The 23,955-nt window shown below is 43.6% G+C and overlaps 1 protein-coding gene across 3 annotated transcripts; it reads left to right on the top strand.

The window, feature by feature from the left end:
* Positions 1-304: 304 nt before the first annotated feature.
* On the top strand, positions 305-23,900 carry TMEM231 (transmembrane protein 231). 3 transcript variants are annotated; one of them, XM_056525842.1, is made up of 8 exons: positions 305-407; positions 2,798-3,003; positions 3,086-3,252; positions 4,774-4,902; positions 5,887-6,030; positions 6,733-6,814; positions 20,727-20,837; positions 23,492-23,900. In XM_056525842.1, exons 2-8 carry the CDS (start codon positions 2,865-2,867, stop codon positions 23,656-23,658), a joined length of 939 nt encoding a protein of 312 aa, XP_056381817.1. In that variant the 5' UTR covers positions 305-407; positions 2,798-2,864; the 3' UTR covers positions 23,659-23,900. The 3 variants fall into 3 exon arrangements, with proteins under 3 accessions (XP_056381817.1, XP_056381814.1, XP_056381816.1); XM_056525839.1 differs by having other exon boundaries at positions 308-456; positions 23,492-23,895; XM_056525841.1 differs by having other exon boundaries at positions 330-461.
* The last annotated feature ends 55 nt before the right edge of the window (positions 23,901-23,955 follow it).

The following is a 23,955-nucleotide window of genomic DNA, read 5'->3' as shown; positions in this document are numbered from 1 at the left end:
GAAAACACATATTTTTTCATCCATTTTTTACTATAGTTTTTTTCAGCAAAAACACAATCTAGATTTTTTTTTTCTGAATTCGATTGTTCCCAAATAATACTTAACATTTTTTGTATATAAAAAAAACTGGTTTACTGTAGAGAAATAAAATGAGAAAAGGATTATTTGTCATAGTCATCTATGAGAAAATGCTCGAATAAGAAACCAAATTCAGTGAATCAGAAGCTGCCGAATAAAAAACCAACTTCAGCCTCGTAACAGTGCAGGCATTTAGGATGCCCAGCGTCTTATAATCGGCAATCATTTCCGGTATGCTGCTTGTCAATGCCAAGTGTTTCCGGCTGATGGCGTCCGTTGCTATGGAGACATAGCAGTATGGAGACCGCGCGTTTAGAAGCTCCTAGGAGGTAAAGGCGGATTCCGGAGGTCACGTCTTATCCTCCGCTCATCTGAGAGGTCGGGTGAGATAACGGGGGAGCTCCGGGCACAAGGAGTGTAGACTGGGGGAGGGGTACGAGACTACATATATACACAGGAGGGAAAGTGCTCAAATAGAGGGGATAGAAAGAGCTACACAGGGACGAGTATATAGAGAGATACACAGGGACGAGTATATATAGAGATACACAGGAGGGTGTACAGAGCCACATAAATGTATAGGCAGGAGTGGTGCATTATATATATATATATATATATATATATATATATATATATATATATATATATATATATATATATATATATACAGGAGGGAAAGTGCTCCAATAGAGGGGATACAAAGAGCTACACAGGGACGAGTATATAGAGATACACAGGGACGAGTATATAGAGAGATACACAGGGATATATAGAGATACACAGGAGGGTGTACAGAGGCACATAAATGTATAGGCAGGAGTGGTGCATCATATATATATATATATATATATATATATATATATATATATATACACATACAGGAGGGAAAGTGCTCCAATAGAGGGGATACAAAGAGCTACACAGGGACGAGTATATAGAGATACACAGGGACGAGTATATAGAGAGATACACAGGGATATATAGAGATACACAGGAGGGTGTACAGAGCCACATAAATGTATAGGCAGGAGTGGTGCATTATATATACGATATATATATATATATATATATATATATATATATATATATATATATGAGAGAGAGGTATACAGGAGGGAAAGTGCTCCAATAGAGGGGATACAAAGAGCTACACAGGGACGAGTATATAGAGGTACACAGGGACGAGTATATAGAGGTACACAGGGACGAGTATATAGAGGTACACAGGGATATATAGAGGTACACAGGGATATATAGAGATACACAGGAGGGTGTATAGAGGCACATAATGTATAGGCTGGGGGAGTGCAATATATATATATATATATATTTATATTTATATATATATATAGATAGGGGATATGGGATTTATATAGGGGTACACAGGAGGGAGTATATAGAGACACACAGTATGAAGAGTCTATAGAGGTCCACAAATATACAGTGATCCCTCAAGTTACAATATTAATTGGTTCTATTAATTGGTTCCAGGATGACCATTGTATGTTGAAACCATAGTATGTTGAGACAAGAGATGAGCGAACTTACAGTAAAATCGATTCGTCACGAACTTCTCGGCTCGGCAGTTGATGACTTTTCCTGCATAAATTAGTTCAGCTTTCCGGTGCTCTGGTGGGCTGGAAAAGGTGGATACATTCCTAGGAGACTCTTTCCTAGGACTGTATCCACCTTTTCCAGCCCACCGGAAAGCTGAACTAATTTATGCAGGAAAAGTCAGCAACCGCCGAGCCGAGAAGTTCGTGACGAATCGAATTTACTGTAAGTTCGCTCATCTCTAGTTGAGACCATAACTCTATGGATACCTGGTAATTGGTTCTGAAGCCACCAAAATGTCATCCAAAAATAGGAAAAAGTGAGGATTAAAGATAAATAAGTAGATAACTAATACAGATAAAGAAAATCCTTACATATAAAAGTAAGAAAGAAAGAGCTGCTGGGAGCTGTAAATTACTGTCTATTTCAGTGTTTCCCAACTAGGGTGCCTTCAGCTGTTGCAAAACTACAACTCCCAGTATGCCCGGACAGCCAAAGGCTGCTGGGAGTTGTAGTTTTGCAACAGCTGGAGACAACCTCTTTGGGAAACACTGGTGTATGTAGAGGACAGAAGCTTCTTCAGGGTCCTGTACAGAACACGCAATGTCCTAAAAAAAAAATAAAATAAAAAAAAAAAAGGAAAATGGAGCCGCCCTCACCTGATGCCCAAAGGAGAAGCTAATCCTGGCACAGGTAAAGAGTACAGGACATGTAATACCTCCCTGTACTGTAGGGGGCGCTACCAGACACCAGTCAGTGCATACACTTTAGGAATACAGGGGTTTTACCAGTGAAATATCCATTCTGATTGGTCGGTTCTTCCAGCCATTGACACGTTTCGCAGATTCCATAGCATTGTATGTTGAGTCTGGTTTCAAGTTACAATGGTCCAGAAAAGAGACTATTGTATGTTGAGGCCATTGTAAGTTGAGGGATCACTGTGTGTGTGTGTGTGTGTGTATATATATATATATATATATATATATATATATATATATATATATATATATAATACGGTATATTACACATTGGGAGTAGCAACATGGGAGGGTTACATAGCAGTAGTAGGAGGGAGCATATAGAGATACACAGGGGGGATGTATATAGAGGTGCATGGGTGAAGTTTATGTTTTCCTCACTGAGTTTCACCATTATATTATTGTAGGAGGATCTAATTGAAAAGCATTGCCATAGAACGCATAACCAGGTGCGGACATCCCAGCGTCTCCACAATGGCGATCTATGAAGTTTACTCTCACCCGCTACTTGTTAGATACAGAACCAGTATCTGCTCCAAAGCCACGCTCTTCCTCTTAGTGGTGCTGGTATTGACCTATATTCCTCCACTGTTAGTTGCATATCGCAGCCAAGGTGAGACCCTTTCTCTCTTTTTTTCACATTCCAAATATTTTGGCACCAAAAATATTTAGAATCCATTTTCCATTTATTGCAGGATTCTGGTTGAAACAAAGCACTTATGAAGAACAGCCCAATGTTAAGTTCCGCTATGAGGCGTTACTCATTGCCCTTAATAGTAACAGTGGGGGTTATGTTGCTTGGAGCACATTTCAAGCATTTAACAGCTTAGTGGGGGACAGGCTTCGGATACCCAAAGTGTCGGTACGTAGCAATGTTCTGTATACTGATAATACTTGTTTTCCATAGTCTAAATGTTTTTGCTGCTCTTGTGGCCCTTGTATACCGAGGGGAGGAATCTAATGGTGACCATTCTGACAAACTCTTCTTTTGCACCTCTCCCAGACTGGGGTACATGATACTTAGACATTTTATAGCCAGATTTTTTTTATTTTTTATTTTATTTCTCTAGTGTATCTAAAATAGGCAAAACAGTATGAGATTTTTAGTCAAAACTGTTTGCAAGGTCACTATTTTTTTTATGCTTTGGAGAAATAAAAATTGACTGCAAAGATTGACATATCATATTCTTCATCTTTTTAGTGACCACTAATATGCCTTTATACAGCGGCTTGGTGGTCAGGAAATATACAGTGGACTCCATATGCAGCAGGTGCTGGCTGTATATTACAATCTGCACTTTCCAGCAGGTTATCCCTCTAGATGCCATGGGCAGTAGGGACCACAGCATACAGACAGTTATTTGACTGTTTGGGTTCTGATAGACAACCCTGGAGTGTAATTGCAGGATATCAGGGTTGGTTTCCATTGCTGCCATGTTAAATCTACTGTCAAAGCCTGCGACAGACACTTGAAGATCGCCAATTTGACATTTCGCTGAAGCAGTACAAGCAGTTGTAAGATTGCTTATAAAAGTTCCTTAGGCTGGGTTCACTGTGGAATTTCTGTGTAGAATTCCGCTCAGGAATTCTGCTTAGAAATTCTGATGCAGCAGCCTTTCATTGGTTTTCAGTGTCATTCTGCTGCACCGAGCACACAGCTGAATTTGAAATTGCAGACAGTTTTTTCTTTAGATCCGCTTAAAAATATATTGCTGTCAATAGTGACGAATGGTCCTAGCGTCGACACTGCCAATTTGCGAAAGAAAAAAAAGTAATAAAAAAAACATTAGAGTCCCATCTACCCCAAAATAGAACTGATAAAAACTACATATTACAGCGCTAAAAATAAATAAGCCTTCACACAGCCTGGTAGATGGAAAAATGAAAAAGATATATGGGTCAGAATATGGTCATGCAAAGTATTTCTATTTTTAAGGTTTTTAAAGTAGTACAAAAAAAAAATACACAAATTGGGTATTGCTGTAATTATAGTTATTCACAGAATAAAGATAATATGTTGGTTTTACCACACAGTAAATTACTTAAAAACTGAACATAATTTTTCCCTCAATTTCACCCCACAAATATATATTTTTTCAGTGTTGTAGTACATTTTATGGTAAAATCAAGGGTGTCATTACAAGGTATAAAAAACAAAAACAAACAAGCCCTCATATCACTCTTAGGTGAGGAGTTAAAAATGAAAATGTATTGGTCACTAAGGGGTTATCTCTAGCATGGAGACGCAAAACTAGTGTGAGAAGTTGTTTTGGAGAATGGCAAGGTGTTATAAAGGTAGCTGGCAGTCATGTTCCCACACTGGTTTTTAGTCCATCAGAAAAGTTTCACAAAATAATGTGACATTTTTACGTACATCTTGTAGGTACGAGAAGAAGATCAAAACCAAGATGGAAAGATGGATCAGTTGAACTTCAATTTGGAGCTTCCTATTTTAGCTGTGGAGAATGTGTATGGTGTGCAGCTTATTCTAACCTTCTCCTACCAGCTCTATGTAAGTCTAGAAAACATGTGCTGAACATCCAGGGTATATAAAAATATAAGAAACCATTTATAGAAAAGAAATTAATTACACAATGGAAGCAATACATATAGTAAAATAGAAATGATTTCCTAATGCTATGCTCACTATTGCAACCAGATATATAGCTCCCATTAAAGGGGTCCAAAGGATAGGGGATAAGGTGCCTGATCGCAGGGGGCCCGCCGCTATGGACATGAATGGAGGGAGCGTGGCATGGCGTGACATCACATCTCCAGTTCTGGAAACACAGAGACTGGAGCTGCAGCCCCGCATAGAATGCGGATGCTGCACGGAGATCGCAGGTGGTGGAAGCGGCAGGCCCCCCCATGATCAGACATCTTATCCATATCCTTTGGATAGGTGATAAGATGTCTTTGGCCGGAATACCTCTTTAGGGTATGTTCACACCTACAGGATCCTGCGCAGATTTGATGCACAGGATTTGTAACTGCAGATTTGAAGCTGTGCTCAGTCCTTTAGTTTACATTGAAATCTGCAGCAGAAAATCCTGTGCATCAAATGTGCATATGTGTGAACGTACCCTTAAGATATACTTGACTCTGTGGTTACAGAGTAGAAATGTTAAATGAAGTCTGACCCGACAGGCATTTGTTACTCTCTTTCCATCTCCTTACTCTTCTACTAAAGGGTTGTCTAGGAAACAAAGGTTGTAAGGCTATTTACAAAGTTGGTTTATTTGTTTGTTTTTTAGACTCACCAAAGCAGCAAAAATACTTGCAAATGTTAGTACACTCTTTAAGGATAGATGTACAAAAGGGGCGCGATTACTCACACCATATATCTATCTATCCGTCCTTGGATTTTTATGTGCTTGTTGTAGGCAGGGAGCCTGATACTTCCTGTTACAGCACTGTCAATCATTTTTCTTTGCATAGAAGCTTTTAGATGATAATTTCAGCCGAATATTACATGTTATACATTTTGTATGTGCAGCGGATGTCAACATTTGTCATGCAGAGCATGGCATTTATTCAGTATACCTCTGCTGTTCCGGGAGCCAAGCTTTATATCAATGGAGACCTGAGGCTTCAGCAGAGACAACCTCTAAGACACCAGGGTCTGGAAACCACCTACAATGTAAGAAGTCCATAACATTATAACTGTTTAGGATATAAACATATTAAGGTATCTGTGCTGTTAACAGGTTCTGTCTAGCATTCTGCAGAATTTACATTTAGGCCATGTTCACATGGCATAAAATGTGCAGAATGTACACATTAAAAACACGTACGGACATTCCACCCTTTTGAATAATCCGGCGGGTGCCAGGATTGTTCAGAGATGTACCCTCTCATAAATGGCAATGCATTTCCAAGTGAAATCCACACAAAGAAGTCTATTCTTTTTGTGAACACCAGAATCAGGATTTTGTGCAGCAGAAATTTCACCATGTGCACAGTGCAGCAGAATTCCATTGAAATCAATGGGACTCTGCTGCAGCAGAATGTCCGTACAGAATATTCCGGCAGAATTCACAGCGAACATTCAGTCGTGTGAACATACCCTTACAGGTGCAATAAAAATCTAGTTGTCTACATTTAACTAGTGCATAACATTTTTGGTTGCTGGATTATTATAATTCTGGATCTTTAGTAGAAAATGTAATAGCCCAGTATTGTCTTGCTTATGCAAATACATTTATGCAGCACACGTCTTTATTCTTGTGCAGATGTCTACTGTTTTGGATTCCGGATCAGGAATATGTAAATACACATTCATAGGACAGGAGGAGGCCAGATGTGGGACAGGAATAATTATGTTTTTTTCCTTTCATGGCAGATATCTGTAATCAATGGAACAAGCCCATTCGCAAGTTCTTATGATCTGACAAACATAATATCAGCTTATCAGGAGAGAAACGGTTAGTGGAAAATATCAAAGTTGGTTCCACAGTAAATTCATTGTATCTTTAATAGCAGAGGATCATAAATCATCAAATCTGTCCTGTCATGTAATTGACACATTGGTACATGTCTCCTGGTAAGATGCAGATCTCTGCAACAGTACCAAGCTATGCACATCTGTGGTCATCACATGACCAGGACAGATTTTTTTTTTTTTAAAGTATTTATTTAAATTTGCATTGTAACTGTACATACACCACCAACAAGGTGGAATAATAAACATGACCAACAACAGACTCCATTAGCCTCAAGAATTAGCTGTCAGGTGCAGACAGGGAATCAACCCTACAAAAGCTAGCGGCAGCAGGGCACATCTGAGACCAACGAGAGGAGGCCCAATAAAGACAAACACACATCCCGGCAACCCCAGCCCCTCCCAGCCCCATCCCCCAGAGGACATCAGTACACCAATAAAACTTACTGGGCAACACTAGCTGGAGGGTCGACCGACACATCCAGCAGAAGCCAAGGGGTCCATACAAATTTCTTAGGGCACTTGCGACTCACATATAGGGCTTGATACAACGGGACATATTTGTTGACCATATTTAGCCAACGGAACAGTGGGGGAGGAAAAGTATCCTTCCAGGACATCACTACCACATTACTAGTGCAGAATAGTAGGAAGCAAATCAGCAAATGTCTGTGTGAGCTAGAGACCACGTCATTAATAACTCACAGCAAGCAAACCACCGGAGTAAACAAAAACGGAAAGTCCAGATTATCAGCAAGAAATTTCATTACCTCCCTCCAGAAGACAGCGACAATAGGAAACTCCCACAGCGCATGCAGAAAAGTACCAACTTCCACTGAGCATCGAAAACATAAATCAGATTGAGATACACCAATGCGTTTAAGCTTAGCAGGGGTATAATATAACCTCAGAATGTATCTTGATTGTATCAGTATATTTCGACTACTGACCACCGTAGCGTAGTAAGAAAACTCAACCTCTTTCCATTGACTGTCAGACAAATCAGGGATATCTGCCACCCAGTTATGAAAGGCCTGTAAGAAAGGGTTAGGTCCCAGCGTCTGGAGGAGCGAGTAAGGGGTTTAGAAAGGTCCGTAATGCCATGGAGAAGCTCCACCTCAGAAAACACGGGTAAACGCCAGGGAGCCAAACTGCGCCTGAACCGTATGTCGGAGCTGAGGATGCCTAAAGAAGGCATGTCCAGGGATGCCATAACGTTCCTTCATATTTGAAAAGGACAAGAAAGCTTGGTCCTCCCCAAACAGGTGAAACACAAATTTGACTCCATGAGGTCCCCAAAAACCAGCCTCCTGTAACCCATGTTGGTGAGGTAAATGTACATTCCCCCACAAGGGTGCCCTAGGAGAAACCAGCGGTTGTGGAAATTTGCTTGACACCACGGACCACACTTTAGCAATAGTCAGAAGAACGAGCGTGATACCTGTAGAGCGTATTTGTGAGAGCTTCATAGGATACCATGAGCGTACCAGTCAGAGCCGTTGACGAGTTCGTCAGATCCAGATTGATCCACCACGCTGCATAGACTAGTTGGGAGGCAAGAAAATAATTATACAGATCAGGAGCCACCAGGCCACCATGCCTTTTAGGGGCCTGGAGAAAAGCCCGACCGAGTCTGGGAGACTTCCCCTGCCAGTAAAAGGATCCCAGAGCACCACACAAAGTATTAAAATATTTCCTGGGGGAATCACAGGCGCCAAGTGAAAGAGGTAGAGGAATTTAGGAAGGTATATCATTTTAAAAATATTGATCCTACCCGCTAAGGAGAAAAGAATTGTGGACCAGGTGTTCAACCGCTCCACGGGGAGCACGAGTGGATCTAAGTTCAACAACATATAATCTAGTAGGGACCTAGTCACCTCCACCCCCAAATATCTGAAACTGGAAACCATTTGTACCCTGGCCGGAGGATGGGAAGGAAGGGGAACTCCAGACGAGAGAGCCATCAATGAGGACTTGGCCCAGTTAACCCGCAAGTCTGATATGATACTAAACCGGTAGAGTAATAAGGCGAGAGAGAGCCCTCAGCATCCACCAAGTAAACCAGAGTGTCATCCGCATAAAGGGAAACCTCTACAATAGATCCCCTGGGGATACCACAACTATCAGGAGAGAATATTCAGCATGGGCAACCCCCCGAGCATCCGAAACTGCCTCCGCCTGTAACCACCCAGGATGCATGCGCCAGATACATGAAGAAGGGTAGGGGCCTAGATGAAGGACTACCAATTTAGCTGAGTGGTCTGAGATCCCCCTAGTGGTGTAGGAAACGTCTCTTACCGCCTGTGGAAGGTCCTCAGAAGCCAGAGCGAGGTCAATGCGAGAGAACGACCTATGGGCCGCTGAGTAAAAGGAGAAGGAAGACATATTCGGGTATTTCCACCTCCAGAGGTCGGTCAGGTGCCAGTTGTCAAAGGAGGAAGAGCCAGGGTCCGCAACAGTGCGATCAAGAGCTGGATCAGGAACCACATTGAAATCTCCTATGAAAAGAACAGGAGGGAAAAGCCAACAATTTATTAGTGATAGTTCAAACACAGAAACATGAAAAGGAGGGGGGACAGAGACCAAGACAAAGGAGAAAGAACCCAGAGAACAATGTAGAATCACAAACCTCCCAAAGTGGTCACATGCAGCCTGGGAAACCGCTAATGGCAGGGACTTAGTTATTAGGACAGAAACGCCCTAGCATAATTAGAATAAGAGGCATGATAACCCCGCGCTATCCAGGCCCTCTTCAGGGCTAGGACCTTCTGACCCTTTTAAACTTAAAGTTAGGCACCCGAACATTCCAGCTAATCACCTTCAGGGTACCCATCAGAAAAAAAAACATAAGCTAGAAACAGGAGAGACTCAAGGAGGGTTAGGACAGAGAAGGGCAGAGCACCGGGACCATACATACCGCACACAACCGACAACAAAACAGACAGGGCACAGACATACAACAAATACACAAAAAACATCATGGCATAACCAAAACCTCCCCAAGAAAACCCTGTCTAACACTAAATGGGACATAGCAACCTTCTATACCCTAACACAGTGCAGACCTAGACCCAAAACTACAACCAGTACGGAGCATCAAAAAAACGCCAAATTAGACTAAACCACCAAGACAAATACGTCCTCCCGCCAACCCATCATAGACTAAAAATGGCCAGCAACTAAATAACTACCCCATGATACCTAAGGGATACAGGAACCTAAGGAGGCCCTAAAAAGAAACTACCTCAGGGCACTGTGGGGCGTGTCTGGCCATGCTGCTAAGAAGCCATCTCTCTGAGCTCCGTCCCTGACCGTACTGTCCGTGGGGAAATCAGCACTCAAATGGGTGCCAAAAAGAACAAGAAAGTGCTCAAACCTGTGGGAACCCCTGCTGCCTCAGGGGTTCCCATCTTCAGTTACTTTGCCCCGCCAGCATTGGAGTTACAAGCGCTGCCTCCTGCTCTGGCCCCTGCACCGCCGGACTCGACCGCGGACCTCCCAGCATCCCTGACACGACCACCAGCACCTGCATGGGGTGCGTCCTTACCACACCGGCCACCTCAGGAGACACCACTGCTGGACCTGGCTTCCCCTGTGTGTTCGGCTCCGGTCCTCCCGTGCTGGCAGGCCGCATCCTTGCATATGCGAACCGCGAACGTGCTGGATGTGGACTCCGTCCCCACCTTATCCTCCTGCTTGGGCGCCATCACGCGAGTGAGCGCACACTGGGACTGTAGGGCACCTGAATCCTGCTGCCAGGCCCTTTACTGCCACTCCTGCAGGTCCCCTACTGCCCTGGGACATAGAGGACTGCCACATCACCACTCCAGCCACACACAAACTCTATAGCCTCCCTGCAGGGATCCCCCTCCTCTTTACCCCCATGGAGGACTCAGGGGGTTCGGGCCCTGACCCCCTGGACTCATCTGCTCCACATCTGCTACCTAGGGCCAGGACGGACCCAAGCCCCCCTCTGGACCCGGAACTGCCCCCCAAACTTCCCTGCCCTATGGGGGTGCGGCCTCACCAGCTCCATTGTGGGGGTCCTCCAGTTTGTCTTCCTGGCCTCTGACGGGTGGAGAGGGAGCGCCCGCACCTACACAACTCCCAGCCTCCATTTCTGCTAGGGGACTGGGCTCTGCCTCAGACCAGAGCTGATCTTCCACCTGTACATCAGCACTCTGCCCTCCCGACATTGCCTGCCTTGACTGCCCATCATATCCTGAGAGATCATCCGGAGCTGCAGGCTCTTCTCAATCTACTGCCTTAAAAACAGGACCTTTCCTCTCTAGCATCGGACCTGAAGCAGGCTTGGCGCTCTGATCTTCAAGTGGACCAGTGAGGACCCCCATTGAAATGGATAAGGCACATAGAGCTTTGCAGCCGCAAAGTGCCGAACCCCTTAAGCCACGTGATGTGATATGTCGCCTGCACTACTACACTGTCGAAGTCCATTCTACAAAAAGCCCGACAGATACAGGACCTGGTGTTTGATGGGACCCGCCTACTGCTTTTTACTGATCTATCTCGTCACACCCTGAGGCAACGGGCTGCCCTGAAACCACTTCTGACCATCCTGCAAAGCTGGAATATACCCTATAGATGGGGCTTCCCATCTGGACGACAAACTGGTGACACTTCGGTGTCCTGTGGACCTGCCCTTGTTCTTACAAACGCTGAACCTGCCCCCTATTGACTTGCCGCAATGGACTGAGCTCCTACAGAATCCCTACTTGCCATTTCAATCTGACCCACAGCCTGGGATAATCTCCTTCCTGAATCCTGACACTCCATGCCCGCAGAGATCCCAGAGGCGACCCCGAAGCTCCTATCACTACAGACGCGGCTCTCAATCCTCCCCGTGATCAACTGTTCCCAATATTGCTGTGTCTTCAGAGCCGATGCCCAGTCTCATCTCTTCATGTTATGATGCTCTGCTGTGCCTCACCATACCTTGATAACGGTACCGTTGAGTATATTTTTCTTAAGTACCCCTAGTTTTTTTTTATTTTTATGTAGCACTCTTATTCTATTCCCCTTTTTCCTCCTGTCAAAACTTGTAATTAAAGCGGTCATACGGATTGCTTCAACCTGTTGTTACTCTCTCGCCTTCTTTTTGCCTTGGCCCACGTTATCCGTATCCCTCTTTTTCTTGCTCCTACGCCCCACATAGGTAGTTTGGTAGCGATCCCCCGCTACTGTATTGTGCCTTTTGGCTATTCTCTGAGTTTTCTGTTGTGCGCCTTGTTTTTATTTTTTTGTTCGCTGTTGTACTGTTTCCCTTCTTCGGTCCCTGTCCTAACCCCTTCTTTCCTTCTTTTGTCCCTCTCCTAGTGCTTTGGTCACTTCTTTTGTGTTCCCTCCCCCTCCTCTCCCTGATCCTTGTCTAGGTACCTGGCCTTTTCCTCCCTTTTCCTCTTTTTATTTCCATACCCCACCCCGACTCCTTATTCCTTTCCCGATTCCTCCTTTTTGTGCCTGCTCCTTACTCTCCCTGTGCTCCTTCCCTTAGTGGCTGGACGGGAACCTAATTTGTACGCCCCTTTGCCAGGACCAGCTGTCGGGTTTCCGTAACCGGTATTACCCGATGTGGTTCCACAGTAGTTCCCCCTCCCAGAAAATCAGAGGAGTGGCGATTTTCTTTCATAAGTCCCTAGCAGTGCAAATACTAGACTCCCGCATTGATCAGGATGCCCGTTATGTGTTTGTGAAATGTACCATACAGGGTCGTGAATATACTGTGGCTTGTATTTACGCACCGAACCATGGACAACACACTTTCTTGGCGAGGACACTGGAGGACCTTAACACCTTCTCCCAGGGTACGTTGATTGTATGTGGTGACCTTATTGTTCCCCTCAACCCTACCACTGACACCTCCTCTAGTACACTCTCCTTTGCAGCATTGAATGGCATAAAAAGAGCCTTGCATATCCATCAGCTGTGTGATGCTTGGCGTCTCCTCCATCCCACTGATCGTGACTATACTTTTTTCTCGCACGCCAGGGCAGTGTACTCCAGACTCTATTATATCCTTGTCTCTCATGACCTCCTCCCCTCCCTGGATTCCTGCAACATCGGCCCGATGCTCCACTTGGACCACGCTCCGGTCTACTGTGTGCTCCAGCTTCCAGCTCTCCCCCAGAGGGAGATCTCCTGCCATCTCAACGAGTCACTCTTGTTGGACCCCCTCTGTTTGGCAGACCATAAGCAAGCGGTGGCGGGTTTTTGCGCTCACACATGCCTCCGACTCCACGATGCCCCAGACCCAATGGGAAGCACTTAAATGTGTTCTATGTGGGATTCTCATACAGCATGGAGCCAGACTCAAGAGAGAGGCCTCGATGTAACTCTCGTCCCTGTTAGCTCAGTTGCATTTCCTTGAGCTACGACATAAGACTACGCTCGCTGAGGACGACCTGTGGGACCTCCTCAGAGTGCGTAAGGACATCCAGGTCCTTATTGACAAGAAACCTAACCGCTTTCGCCAGATCTGTTCCGCCTCCCACTATGAGTGGGGTAATAAGGCAGGTCGGATGTTGGCACGGGCCTTAAGAGATAGACGTGCCGCCCTCTTTGTCCCCTTGGTTAAAAGCGCCTCCGGTCGCATGGAACACCATACTGCTGATATCCTTAACGCCTTTCACTCTTGCTACTCGGGTCTTTATGACCTTAAGGGTAAAGGGGAAGTCCCTCTCCCCAAGATATCCTCTTCTATCTACAATGGGCTGCCCTACCCCGCTTAATGCCCTCCGCCCTTGATGATCTGGAGCGCCCATTTACACCGGAGGAGTTAGAACTAGCTATCTCTTCATCCCCTTCTGGTAAATCCCTTGGCCCCGATGGCTACACCAGACCATTTTATAAAACGCTTCAGGTAGATTTATCCCCTTTTATTTTGGAAGCTTTTAATGCCATCTCCCCTTCCTTCCCGACTCATTCCTGACAGCCTTCCTCATGAGGATCCCAAAAGAGGGCAAGGACCCTAACCTTTGCCAAAGTTATCGTCCCATCTCCCTGCTGAATGTGGATGCTAAGCTATACGCAAAGTTGATCGCAGTGCGTCTGGCCCCTCTCTTGGAGTCCCTGATTCATCTCGATCAAGTGGGCTTTGTCCCCCCATCGGGAGGCCCGGGATAACACCCTAAAAACGTTCTCACTTATCCATCATGCTCAGGAGACCAAATTCCCTTGTATGGTCTTATCTCTTGATGCCGAAAAGGCTTTTGATTGGGTGAGTTGGGACTTCATGAGTGGTGCACTGGAGCATTGGGGCCTGGGCCCCATTACCCTCAGCTGAATCCTTGCCTTATATAGCCGACCCACCGCTAAAATACGCATTCTGTTCACTATCCGCCCCTCTGTCTATTCGTAATGGAAATAGACAGGGGTGCCCCCTCTCCCCCCCGGTCTATGTCCTAGTATGGAGCACTTGTTGCAGGCTATCCGCCTTAATGACAATATCAAAGGTATCCCAGTGTGGGGCCTCCACTTTAAGTGCTCTGCTTTTGCAGATGACCTTCTCCTCTATATCTCCTCCCCTGAGTCCTCGCTCCCTGCACTCCTTTCGGCCATTGCAGAGTTTGGAGCGGTGTGCAATTTATAAGATCAATTTTTCTAAATGTGTGGTGATGAATGTCTCTCTGGCCCTTAGGCTTCATGGGTTATTTCCCTTTTCTTGGCACCCTTCCTTGTTCCGCTATCTGGGGGTCCTCATCCCTAAATATCTCTCCCGCATAGTAGACTTGAATCTCACCCCGTTACTGACCTGGTTCAAAGGTGATCTGGCCAAATGGGACCGTAAGGACTTTTCGTGGATAGGACGTATCAACATACTTAAGATAAGCTTGTTTCCTCGCCTGCTATATCTGTTTCAGACCTTGCCAGTGATGCTTTCTAAGGCCTTCTTTCGACCTCTCACTGCACTGTTTACTAAATATGTGTGGTCAGATGGCCTCCACAGGCTCTCCAAGGACACTTTGGCTCAGCCTAAAACGGATGGTGGTTTAGCCTTCCTTGACCCGTACACTTACTGCTTGGCCGCTACAGCGGCCCGTATCCTAGACGGTTTTCACTCTGCCCCCATTAAGCTCCGGGTCCGCTTGGAAACTGAACTTTCTCCCTTCCCTCTCACCTCCCTACCCTGGATCCGCCCACCGTACTGGACGGCCAGTTCTAAAATCCCCCTCCCATTTATCTCTAGGGCTGTGTTGCATTCCTGCCTTTCTCATCTCACAAAGGCAGGTTTACTTCATCCGTTAGGCCCCCTGACCCCACTTACTGGAAACCCAGACTTCCTCCCGAGTTCTTCCCCGAGCGACTTCCTCACTATCCCGCCGTCGGGTCCCCTGCCCATAACTAAGGTTCTCCATTCCTCATCCTTGAAAGATCTCTCCGACATAGTGGGCGAACCTTCCCCCTCCGCCCTGTGTGTGCTCCAATATCATCAGCTTCGACATTTCTATGACACGTGGCGGGTTTCGGGTGAATTGCATAGAGAGATCCTACCCTTTGAACATCTTTGCTTGAGCACTACCAGACCCACACATACAATATCCCTACTCTATGCTATGCTCCGCAACAGGGACTCCCGCGCATTGCTACTTTATCAAAGGGGTTGGGTTAGAGCTCTGCTACACCCCCAGCACTGAGGAGTGGGCGACCTCATTCGTGCTGTGCCACAAGGCATCCAGAGCAGTAGCTCTACAAGAAATAAACTACAAAATACTCTAGATGGTACAGGGTCCCAGCCCTGCTTCATCGCTACTACCCATCAGTGCCTGCTCTCTGCTGGAGGTGTGGCCAGGATGTGGGCTCCCTGTCTCATCTGTGGTTAGCTTGTCCCCGGTTGGCTGGCTTCTGGCACACTGTACGGGCCCTGATTAGCAATATCACAGGCACCCAGGTTGAGAACACCCCTCAAGCCCTCCTCCTCTCCATGTTACCTGGCTCCTCCGACTTTCACAGGAAAAGCCTTGTTGGAGTATTCCTGGCAGCTGCTAGACGTGTCATACCCAGATGCTGGAAATCAACGTGTCTCCCCCCCCCCCCCCCCCTACTGCTTCTGATTGGCTTAGGGAAGTCCTTTATCTCCAGGGATTAGAGGGATTAGAGGAGTGCCTAGCTGACCTCCATGGTACTTCAGAGCAGTATATCAAGCGCTGGCATCTCTGGATGGACTTTGCTGCCTCCCCTCATTTCCTACAGTTTGGGCTCTCTACCTCCTCTTCCCTCGTGATCCCTCCTACATCCTCTGGCATCTAGTTCTCTGGTCTCTGGACCTTCTCCCTCTCTCCCCCCCTCTTCCTGACCCCTCGTCTACCCCTTTGTACCCTTTTTACTTTGTTACTTCTCTATATGTTTATGATGTTTGGCTCATCTAGAATTGTACTGTATTGCTCACCTATGTACCACCTCATATTGAGCCCTGTTGTGATATCTGTTCTTATTGACTTACGTTTTCAATAAACTCTTTTTGGAAGAAAAAAAAAATCCCTAATCTCTATCTAAAGACAATTATGGGGAACAGTCTTTAGCAATGAAGGTCAGGAAGGTTCAATCCGGAGGCCGGACAGGAGGGGCCGCATCCACCCAGTGAAGAGCTTTTGGTTGGAGAAGTGAAGAACTTGGCCGATGTGCCATCCACTACTCTCAGGCGAGCCGGATACAACATGGAGTAGCGGTAACCCTTGGCACATAGCTTCGCCCAGACCTCCGTGAACTGCACCCGCTGCTTGCGAAGCTCCACAGAAAAGTCTGGATAAAAGGACGCTCTGCTGCCATCACACATGACTTCTCCCTTAATACGTTCAGCCCAGAGAATAGCATCTCTGTCCTTGAAGTGGAGAAGTTTGGCAAGGAATGGGGCATCAGGAGGAGGAGGCTGAGCCGGAACGTGATGAGCTTGTTCAACCAAAAATTAGGGAGAGAAAGTATCCAAGGGAAGGATCTCCTTCAAATAATAACTTTTTGGTTGCGCCGTACATTTTATAGTAAAATGAAAGGTGTTATTACAAACATTAGCATGTTTAGTGAAAGCACATGGGAACACTGAAAAAAAAAAAAATCCTTCAACACTATTGCACTATGCGTGTATGAACTGCAGTCACACAGCCAAAAAATGCTTGATTGCCAATAAATCTGGCAAATAGGCAGGCCAGGGAAGTGTTGCAATTTGGCAGAGACATTCCTAGAAAACTCATGCTGTGTGTGGAGAAGCGTTATTCTGCTAAATATCAGTTGGAAGCCCTGCAATTAGAGGGAACTCATGTGGCTGCAGGATGTCCTGCATACATTGCTGAGCTGTTATTATACCTCATATCACTACTAGGTGTGACCAACTATCATATGTGATGGCTCCCCAGATCATCACACTAGCAGTTTGGGCAGTGTGTCTCTTCACAGCAAATACATTATTGAGGTGCTCTCCACCAGGCCTCCATCCAGAATTTGGATTAGTTGCAAAAGACAATACAGTTTCAGTCTGTAGCAGTCAAGATTGTTGTTCATGACACCACTAAAAATGAAGACGTCTGGTTGTAAATGGCAGGAAACGTAATGGGCTCCATGACACCAAATTTTCTTCTGCTAAGCGCCTGGAATAGTCCGGCAGAGAGCAAGAGGGGTGTGTGATTAAGGTGCCTTCTTCATTGTCTGATCAAACAATCCTCTCTACTGTGGTCTGACTGGGATGTCCAGAGTCTGTTTGCGGTGTATGTGTGTGTTTGCGCGCGCATGTGTGCCCTCGCGTAACTACTGCTCCCAACGTCTTTTAACAACTTGGTCAGAACAGCCCAGATTGCAAGCAGTTAATTAAACCAACCATCCTGCTTCTCTTAGTTAAATCACGCACCTCCTCTCAAAGTCTGTCAACTGTCTGAGGCTACTTTTTGGCAGTGTAGCTTTTAGTACAGAGAGCCTTTTTTAGGGCAGCAGTAGAAGCACTTTTGTGGCAAGACCCAGTGTCTAATCAGACCACACCTGTAATATTTTACATATCAACTTGTGACGTAACTGCATGCTGAGTTTTGCAGCAAACCAACTTTTCTCTCTGGGTGCATTATTTATTATATATATAATATAATATTATATAATATATTATATAATCTAATTATATAATATAATATATAATATAATATAAAGTTTTGTGAGTGTATTTGTTCCTTTTTTTTTTTTTTTCGCCAAAACAAGACGCAAAACAGACACAAAAAAGTATAATGGAAAGATATACTCCTTTTTGGAATTTTGGTGTTTTGGACTTTTGGTTTTGGCTTAAAATACTGACCAAATACTATGTAAAAACTCTGCCTTTAAAGGGATACTCCGCTGCTCCAACATTCGGTACATCTCGTTCCTAACACTCAGAGGGGGTGTACTGGGTCGTGACGTCACGGCCACACCACCCCGTGATGTGATGCCATGCCCCCTCAATGAAAAGGCTATGGAAGGGGGTGTGATGGCCGCCACACCCCCACCCTTAAGCTTGCATTGAGGGGGCGTGGTGTGATATTACGAGGGGCGTGGCAGTGACATCACAACCCTTGCCGCCCCCACCCAGCGTTCAAAATGAACACAGAGAGCGTCGCAGAGATCGGGATTTGGAGAGGGGATAAGATGTCTAGGGGCAGAGTAACCCTTTAAAGGGGCTGCTAATAGCTGGCATGCAACGAATGCCATAGATGTGATGGATCAATGCAGGATGTATGTCCTGCATTGATATGTAAAAATCATCAAGACATACAAGTCCCCTGGGGGGACTAATAAAGTGTAAAAAAAAAAAAAAAAAAAAAAACAACAAAAAACACAGTCAGTAAAGGTTGTACACATACACACACACGCTCCTATCTTTTCCCTTTTTTCACAAAAAAAACTAACTGTAAACTAAACAAAAATAAACATATTTGGCATTGTTGCATGTAGAATTATCAGAACTATTGAAATATAATATTATTAATCCTGCACAGTGAATATGAAGTAAACTGGAAAAAAAAGCTAGATTTGATCACATCACATCCTAGAAATAAATGGTGTAAAAAGCGATCAAAAAGCCCCTGTAAACAAACATGACAAACATTAAAAACTACAGATCATGATGCAAAAAATGACGCTTCATACATCCCAATATACAGAAAAATGAAAAAATGTTAAAGGGGTAAAAATAGGACAATTTTAACCCCTTAACAACCAAGGACTTAATTGTATGTCCTGGTGCGGAGGTACTTCGCGCACCAGGACGTACATGTAAGTCCTGTATATGACAGCAAGCATCGAAGGGGTGCTCGCGTCATGGACTGCAGGTCCCTGCTGCTATCAGCAGCCAGGGACCCACCAGTAATGGCGGACATCAACAATCGCGCTGATGTCCGCCATTAACCCCTCAGATGCCGTGATCAATACAGATGACGGCATCTGCGGCAATGCGCGTGTTGAAATGGTTGATCAGATCGGCTAGTGCCGTGGGGATCGATCATCTGAAATGGCGGATGGAGGTCCCCTCAGCTGCCTCTGTCTCCTGGGGTCTTCTGCTCTGGTTTGAGATCGAGCAGCAGACTAGAGCAGAAGATCGACGATAATACTGATCAGTCCTATGCCCTATGCATAGCACTGTTCAGTATATGCTATCTAATGATTGCTATAAATAGAGACATAAACATTTTAAAAATAAAAAATATTTTTAAAAAAGTAAAAAAAACTTAAAAATCCGCTCCCCCAATAAAAATGTAAATTGTTCCTTTTTCCCATTTTACCTCCAAAAAGCATAAAAAATTAATAAAAATAATAAAATGAATAAACATATTTGGTATTGCCGCATGCGTAAATGTCCGAACTATCACAATATAATGTTCCTGTATGGTGAACAGCGTAAACGTAAAAAAAAAAAAAAAAGTACAAAATTCACATTTTATTCCCCCAAAAAATATATACGCTAATGTGGTATCAATAAAAAGTATGGAGGAAAAAATTAGCCCTCATACAGCCGTGTATACAGAAAAAAAAGTTATAGGTGGTAAAAATAGGGCGATTTTTAAACATACTGATTTTGTAAAAAAAAGTTTGATATTTTTTAAAAGCAGTACAATCATAGAAAAGTATGTAAAGATGGGTATCCTTTTTAATTGTGTTGACCCACAAAAAAATAAAGTGTACAGTGTGAAAACGAAACCCTCCAAAACTTGCAAAATTGTGGTTTTCATTTAAATTTCCTCACGAAAAAATTTATTTTTTGGGTTTGCCGTACATTTTATGGTAAAATAAGAGGTGTCATTACAAAGCACAATTGGTCACGCAAAAAAGAAGCCCTCATATGGGTCTGTGGATGGAAATATAAAAGAGTTATGAAAATGTAAAAATAAAATTGGCCTGGTCCTTAAGAGGTTAAGCATACTTATTTTCTTACAAAAGTTAAGTTTTTAAAAGAAGTAAAATAAAACAAAATATATAGAAGTTGGGTATCCTTATAATTGTATGGACCCACATAATAAAAATAACATGTAATTTTTGCTGTTAATCAAATATAAATGTGTGTGTGTGTGTGTGTGTGTATATATGTATGTATGTGTATATATATATATATATATATATATATATATATATATATATATATATATATATTATAATAATAACATTTTAATTTTTTTTCAATTTCACCCCCCACATTTTTTGGGGTCTCGCCATAGATTTTGTGGTAAAATGAGTTATGTAATTACAAAGTACAATTGTTATTTGTGTTTCCTGTTTTTTTATTTTTTTATATATTTTTTTGCCCTCTTCTTTCTTCCCAGTCATCAGTTTAGAGATATTAGTATAAGACTTGACATGACGTGTATTTTTTTCAACTGTACTAACTATGTAACTGGGACTGTCTTATACTGTCACATTTGTTTGTGTTATTGCAGTGACTACATTCTTGAGCAATCCCAACCCAATATGGCTCGTGGGAAGAGGCACTTCTGATCCATTTGTGATAAATGCTGTTATCCGTTACCCTGTGGAGACTATTTCATATCCTTTTTTCTTGGAGCCTTCTAATTTTATCAAAGAAAAGTTAAACAAAATAAATAAAAAAAAAAAATAAAAGTAATTTGTTAGTTATGAAATCTAAAGGTTGAACCAAAATGAAAAATATTATTTTTTTTTAAGAAAGATAATGGAGACTGTATGTTTTGCAAAGTTCAGCAAAAAGTTATTATCATAAGGGCCTTTCTTTAGAAATTATTATTGTGTGCCATGTTCTGAGTTCAATTTATCCTTCTGAATATATTTGTATTGAACAAGGAACAAAATGTTGACCTTTAAAGAATAAGTAAAACGGGCAAAACAGATTATTATGGTAAGGATCACAATAAAATATTTACCAAGCAGGAAGGCTCCTTTTGTCAGAGAACCCTCTTTACTTGCATAGTATAGCTGCAGCACAGCCCTTTGTACGTCTGAAAAAGTGTATGCACTTTCTATATATATGTGTTCTTATCTTAGCAGTTGCACTCCATTTCAGTTTTACTTAAACTGGAATTGGCTGTGACTCTATTAAAGGGACCTTATCACTAATTTCATGCTGTCCGAACTAATTTCAACTGACAGGCTCCCTTTTCACTACTATATGATTTACTCTGACTGGCCAGTGTACCACTCTGATGACTCCAAGCCCCAGTTCCAGGTAAAGTTACAACTACGACAACTCTACAACAGCTTAGCCGTTCAGAGTGAATCATAGACCTTTGTGATAAGGAAGAGTGTTAATGCTTAAATGCTGCCTGTGGTTTGAAGCATAAAACTAGTAAGAAGTTCTCTGTAAATACTGACAAAATGCTGTAGACAGCTATGCATGGTGTAGCTACTGCTATACTAAAACTGCAACCCAGTCTCTTCCTACAGGCGTTTACCTAGGCCTTAAAAGCGTACCTGTACTTTCAATAGAATTCTAAAAACCTGCAGGATTACATTAACCCATCAGAATGGTGCCAAGGTGATTGCCAGCAGTACTCACCTGGACTTCCTTTCTTTTGCTTCTCTGGTCAATCACAGCACCAACCAGCAAGCCCTTCCCCTCTTTGCTATGCCATAGTTAGTAATAGTAAGAGGGCACTTGTCTTAATAGGCTGGCACTATGTTGGGAGATGATTTACAGTACTGTAGTATAGATGGCATGTAAGGGGAGAAGAGAGACATTCAGTGCCACACTGGACATTTTATAAAAGTTTCCTTTCACGGACAAATGATATATAGATATATACACACAACCAGGCATGGAACAGAGAGTTCAATGGCTATGTTACATGTCTAGATTCTTTGGTAAATATTTTTCAGTATATGGAAAGTTTTAGGGATTTCCACTGAGCTTTGTGTGAAGTTACTTGATACCATTCATTTTTGGTCGCTGTTATGGAGCCTAAAACTGTTTCTCTGCTATTTATCTATTTTAGTATGTCGTCTACATGAATAATATAGCTAACTGGTAGCAAGATAATCCATTGACCGATGCCTGCAACACATGCCTACCTGTTCTGGCTTGAAATTATGACCAGAATAATCTAAAATTAGTTGCTAGGGACTGTGTGACAACCATATTGAAAGTGTTTGTAGCAACCAGAAATGAGGGGTGGAGAAGTGTATGTGGTGCACTTCTTCTTTTAAGGAGTTCTCTGACATTGCGCTCATAGGGTTGCAGAAAATTCTCTGATATGTCAAAAGTTTTGATCAGTCGGACTCTAAGTGCAGAGACCTGTACCAATGGCTAGATACATTTGGGTTAAGTGCAAAACAGCTGTGTGCTCTTGTATGAGACACGCTTCATTATAGTCTGAGGAGCCAGTCACCTGCAACGTGACAATTGGGCAACAAGCTAGGGAGTGAAGCGCACTGCTGTGTTCTTCATCGGCTTTGTCTAGCACTCCTGGGGGTCTCAGAACTGAGACCCTCACCGATCAAACCTGTTGCTTGTTTTTAAAGGGGTACTCTGCCCCTAGACATCTTATCCCCTATCCAAAGAATAGGGGATAAGATGTCTGATCGTGGGGGTCCCGCCTTGGGGGAGCGTCGGGTGCAGCGTGAGAGGCTCGTGATGTCACGGCCATACCCCCTCAATGTAAATTTATGGGAGGGGGCATGACGCCCATCTCACCCCTTCCCATAGACTTACATTGAGGGGGCATGGCCGTGACGTTACGAGCCTCCGCCCCGCATCGCCAGTCATCTGGCACGGAGCGAAGTTCGGGTGCCGTAGTTCGCTGCAATTACCCCAGCAGCGGATATTGAAGGGTGTTAATTTTTTTTTTAAATATGAAGGCCTATGCAACATAAAATAGCTCCTGTCAAAACTGCCTCCCCCACCAATGACCCACCAATGACTAGTGAGCACCTCACTGTTTGAGAAATAGTGGTCTGAAACATCTACTATAATGAAGTGGCAATGCTTACGCAGAGAGTGGTAAAATACGGTATACTAGTGAAGGTCACAAGGTGTAGCCATAGAATGAGGTCAGTGGACCTTCAACTATCAGTTTGCATCTCCGGCGTTTGTTCACCAAATGTTTCATGAAACAAATGCTAATGTTTTGTTTTATTTCCTGCTGATTTCCTTGCTCTTTTCATCCCATTCCCACTCATTTCCTGCAGTTTATCATTTTTTGTGTTTTGTCCTTAATAGTAAGCAGCACATATCAGCCAGGCTTCTGGGAGATGATCAAATACGCCTGGATCCAGTATGTTAGCGTCCTGCTCATCTTCCTGTGGGTCTTTGAGAGAGTGAAAATCTTTGTCTTTCAGAACCAAGTATTCACTACAGTACCAGCGTCCCAATACTCTTCATTCAAACAGCACCAGAGCTGATGTCAGTTGGTGGCAGTTTTGGTAAATCCCTTGAGAATTTAGACATTTTCTCCACTTGTAATTGTGCACCTTGGATTTTTTTTCACTGTAATTTCACTGTAATTATTTTTTGTTTGTAATTTTTACTTTTTATTTTTAAACATTGTATTTTATTAATTGAGACTACCGTGACACATTGGGCCTCATATATTAACCTTTTAAAGGGGTACTCCCCTGGAAAACATTTTTTTTACAAGAAACTGGTACCAGAAAGTTAAAGGGGTATTCCAGGAAAAAAACTTTTTAATATATATCAAC

This window comes from Hyla sarda, chromosome 6, assembly GCF_029499605.1.
Source record: "Hyla sarda isolate aHylSar1 chromosome 6, aHylSar1.hap1, whole genome shotgun sequence".
Taxonomy (NCBI): domain Eukaryota; kingdom Metazoa; phylum Chordata; class Amphibia; order Anura; family Hylidae; genus Hyla; species Hyla sarda.
The sequence above is the reverse complement of the archived record's forward strand: the minus strand, read 5'-3'. Positions and strand labels throughout refer to the sequence as shown.

What these genes read in the sequence shown, in the direction of transcription:
- TMEM231 (XM_056525842.1), top strand. Translation starts at nt 2,865, where the DNA reads ATGGCGATCTATGAAGTTTACTCTCACCCGCTACTTGTTAGATACAGA. An exon ending in TTCGGATACCCAAAGTGTCG is followed by an intron (nt 3,253 to 4,773) that starts GTACGTAGCAAT and finishes TACATCTTGTAG; the next exon opens with GTACGAGAAGAAGATCAAAA. An exon ending in GTCTGGAAACCACCTACAAT is followed by an intron (nt 6,031 to 6,732) that starts GTAAGAAGTCCA and finishes CTTTCATGGCAG; the next exon opens with ATATCTGTAATCAATGGAAC.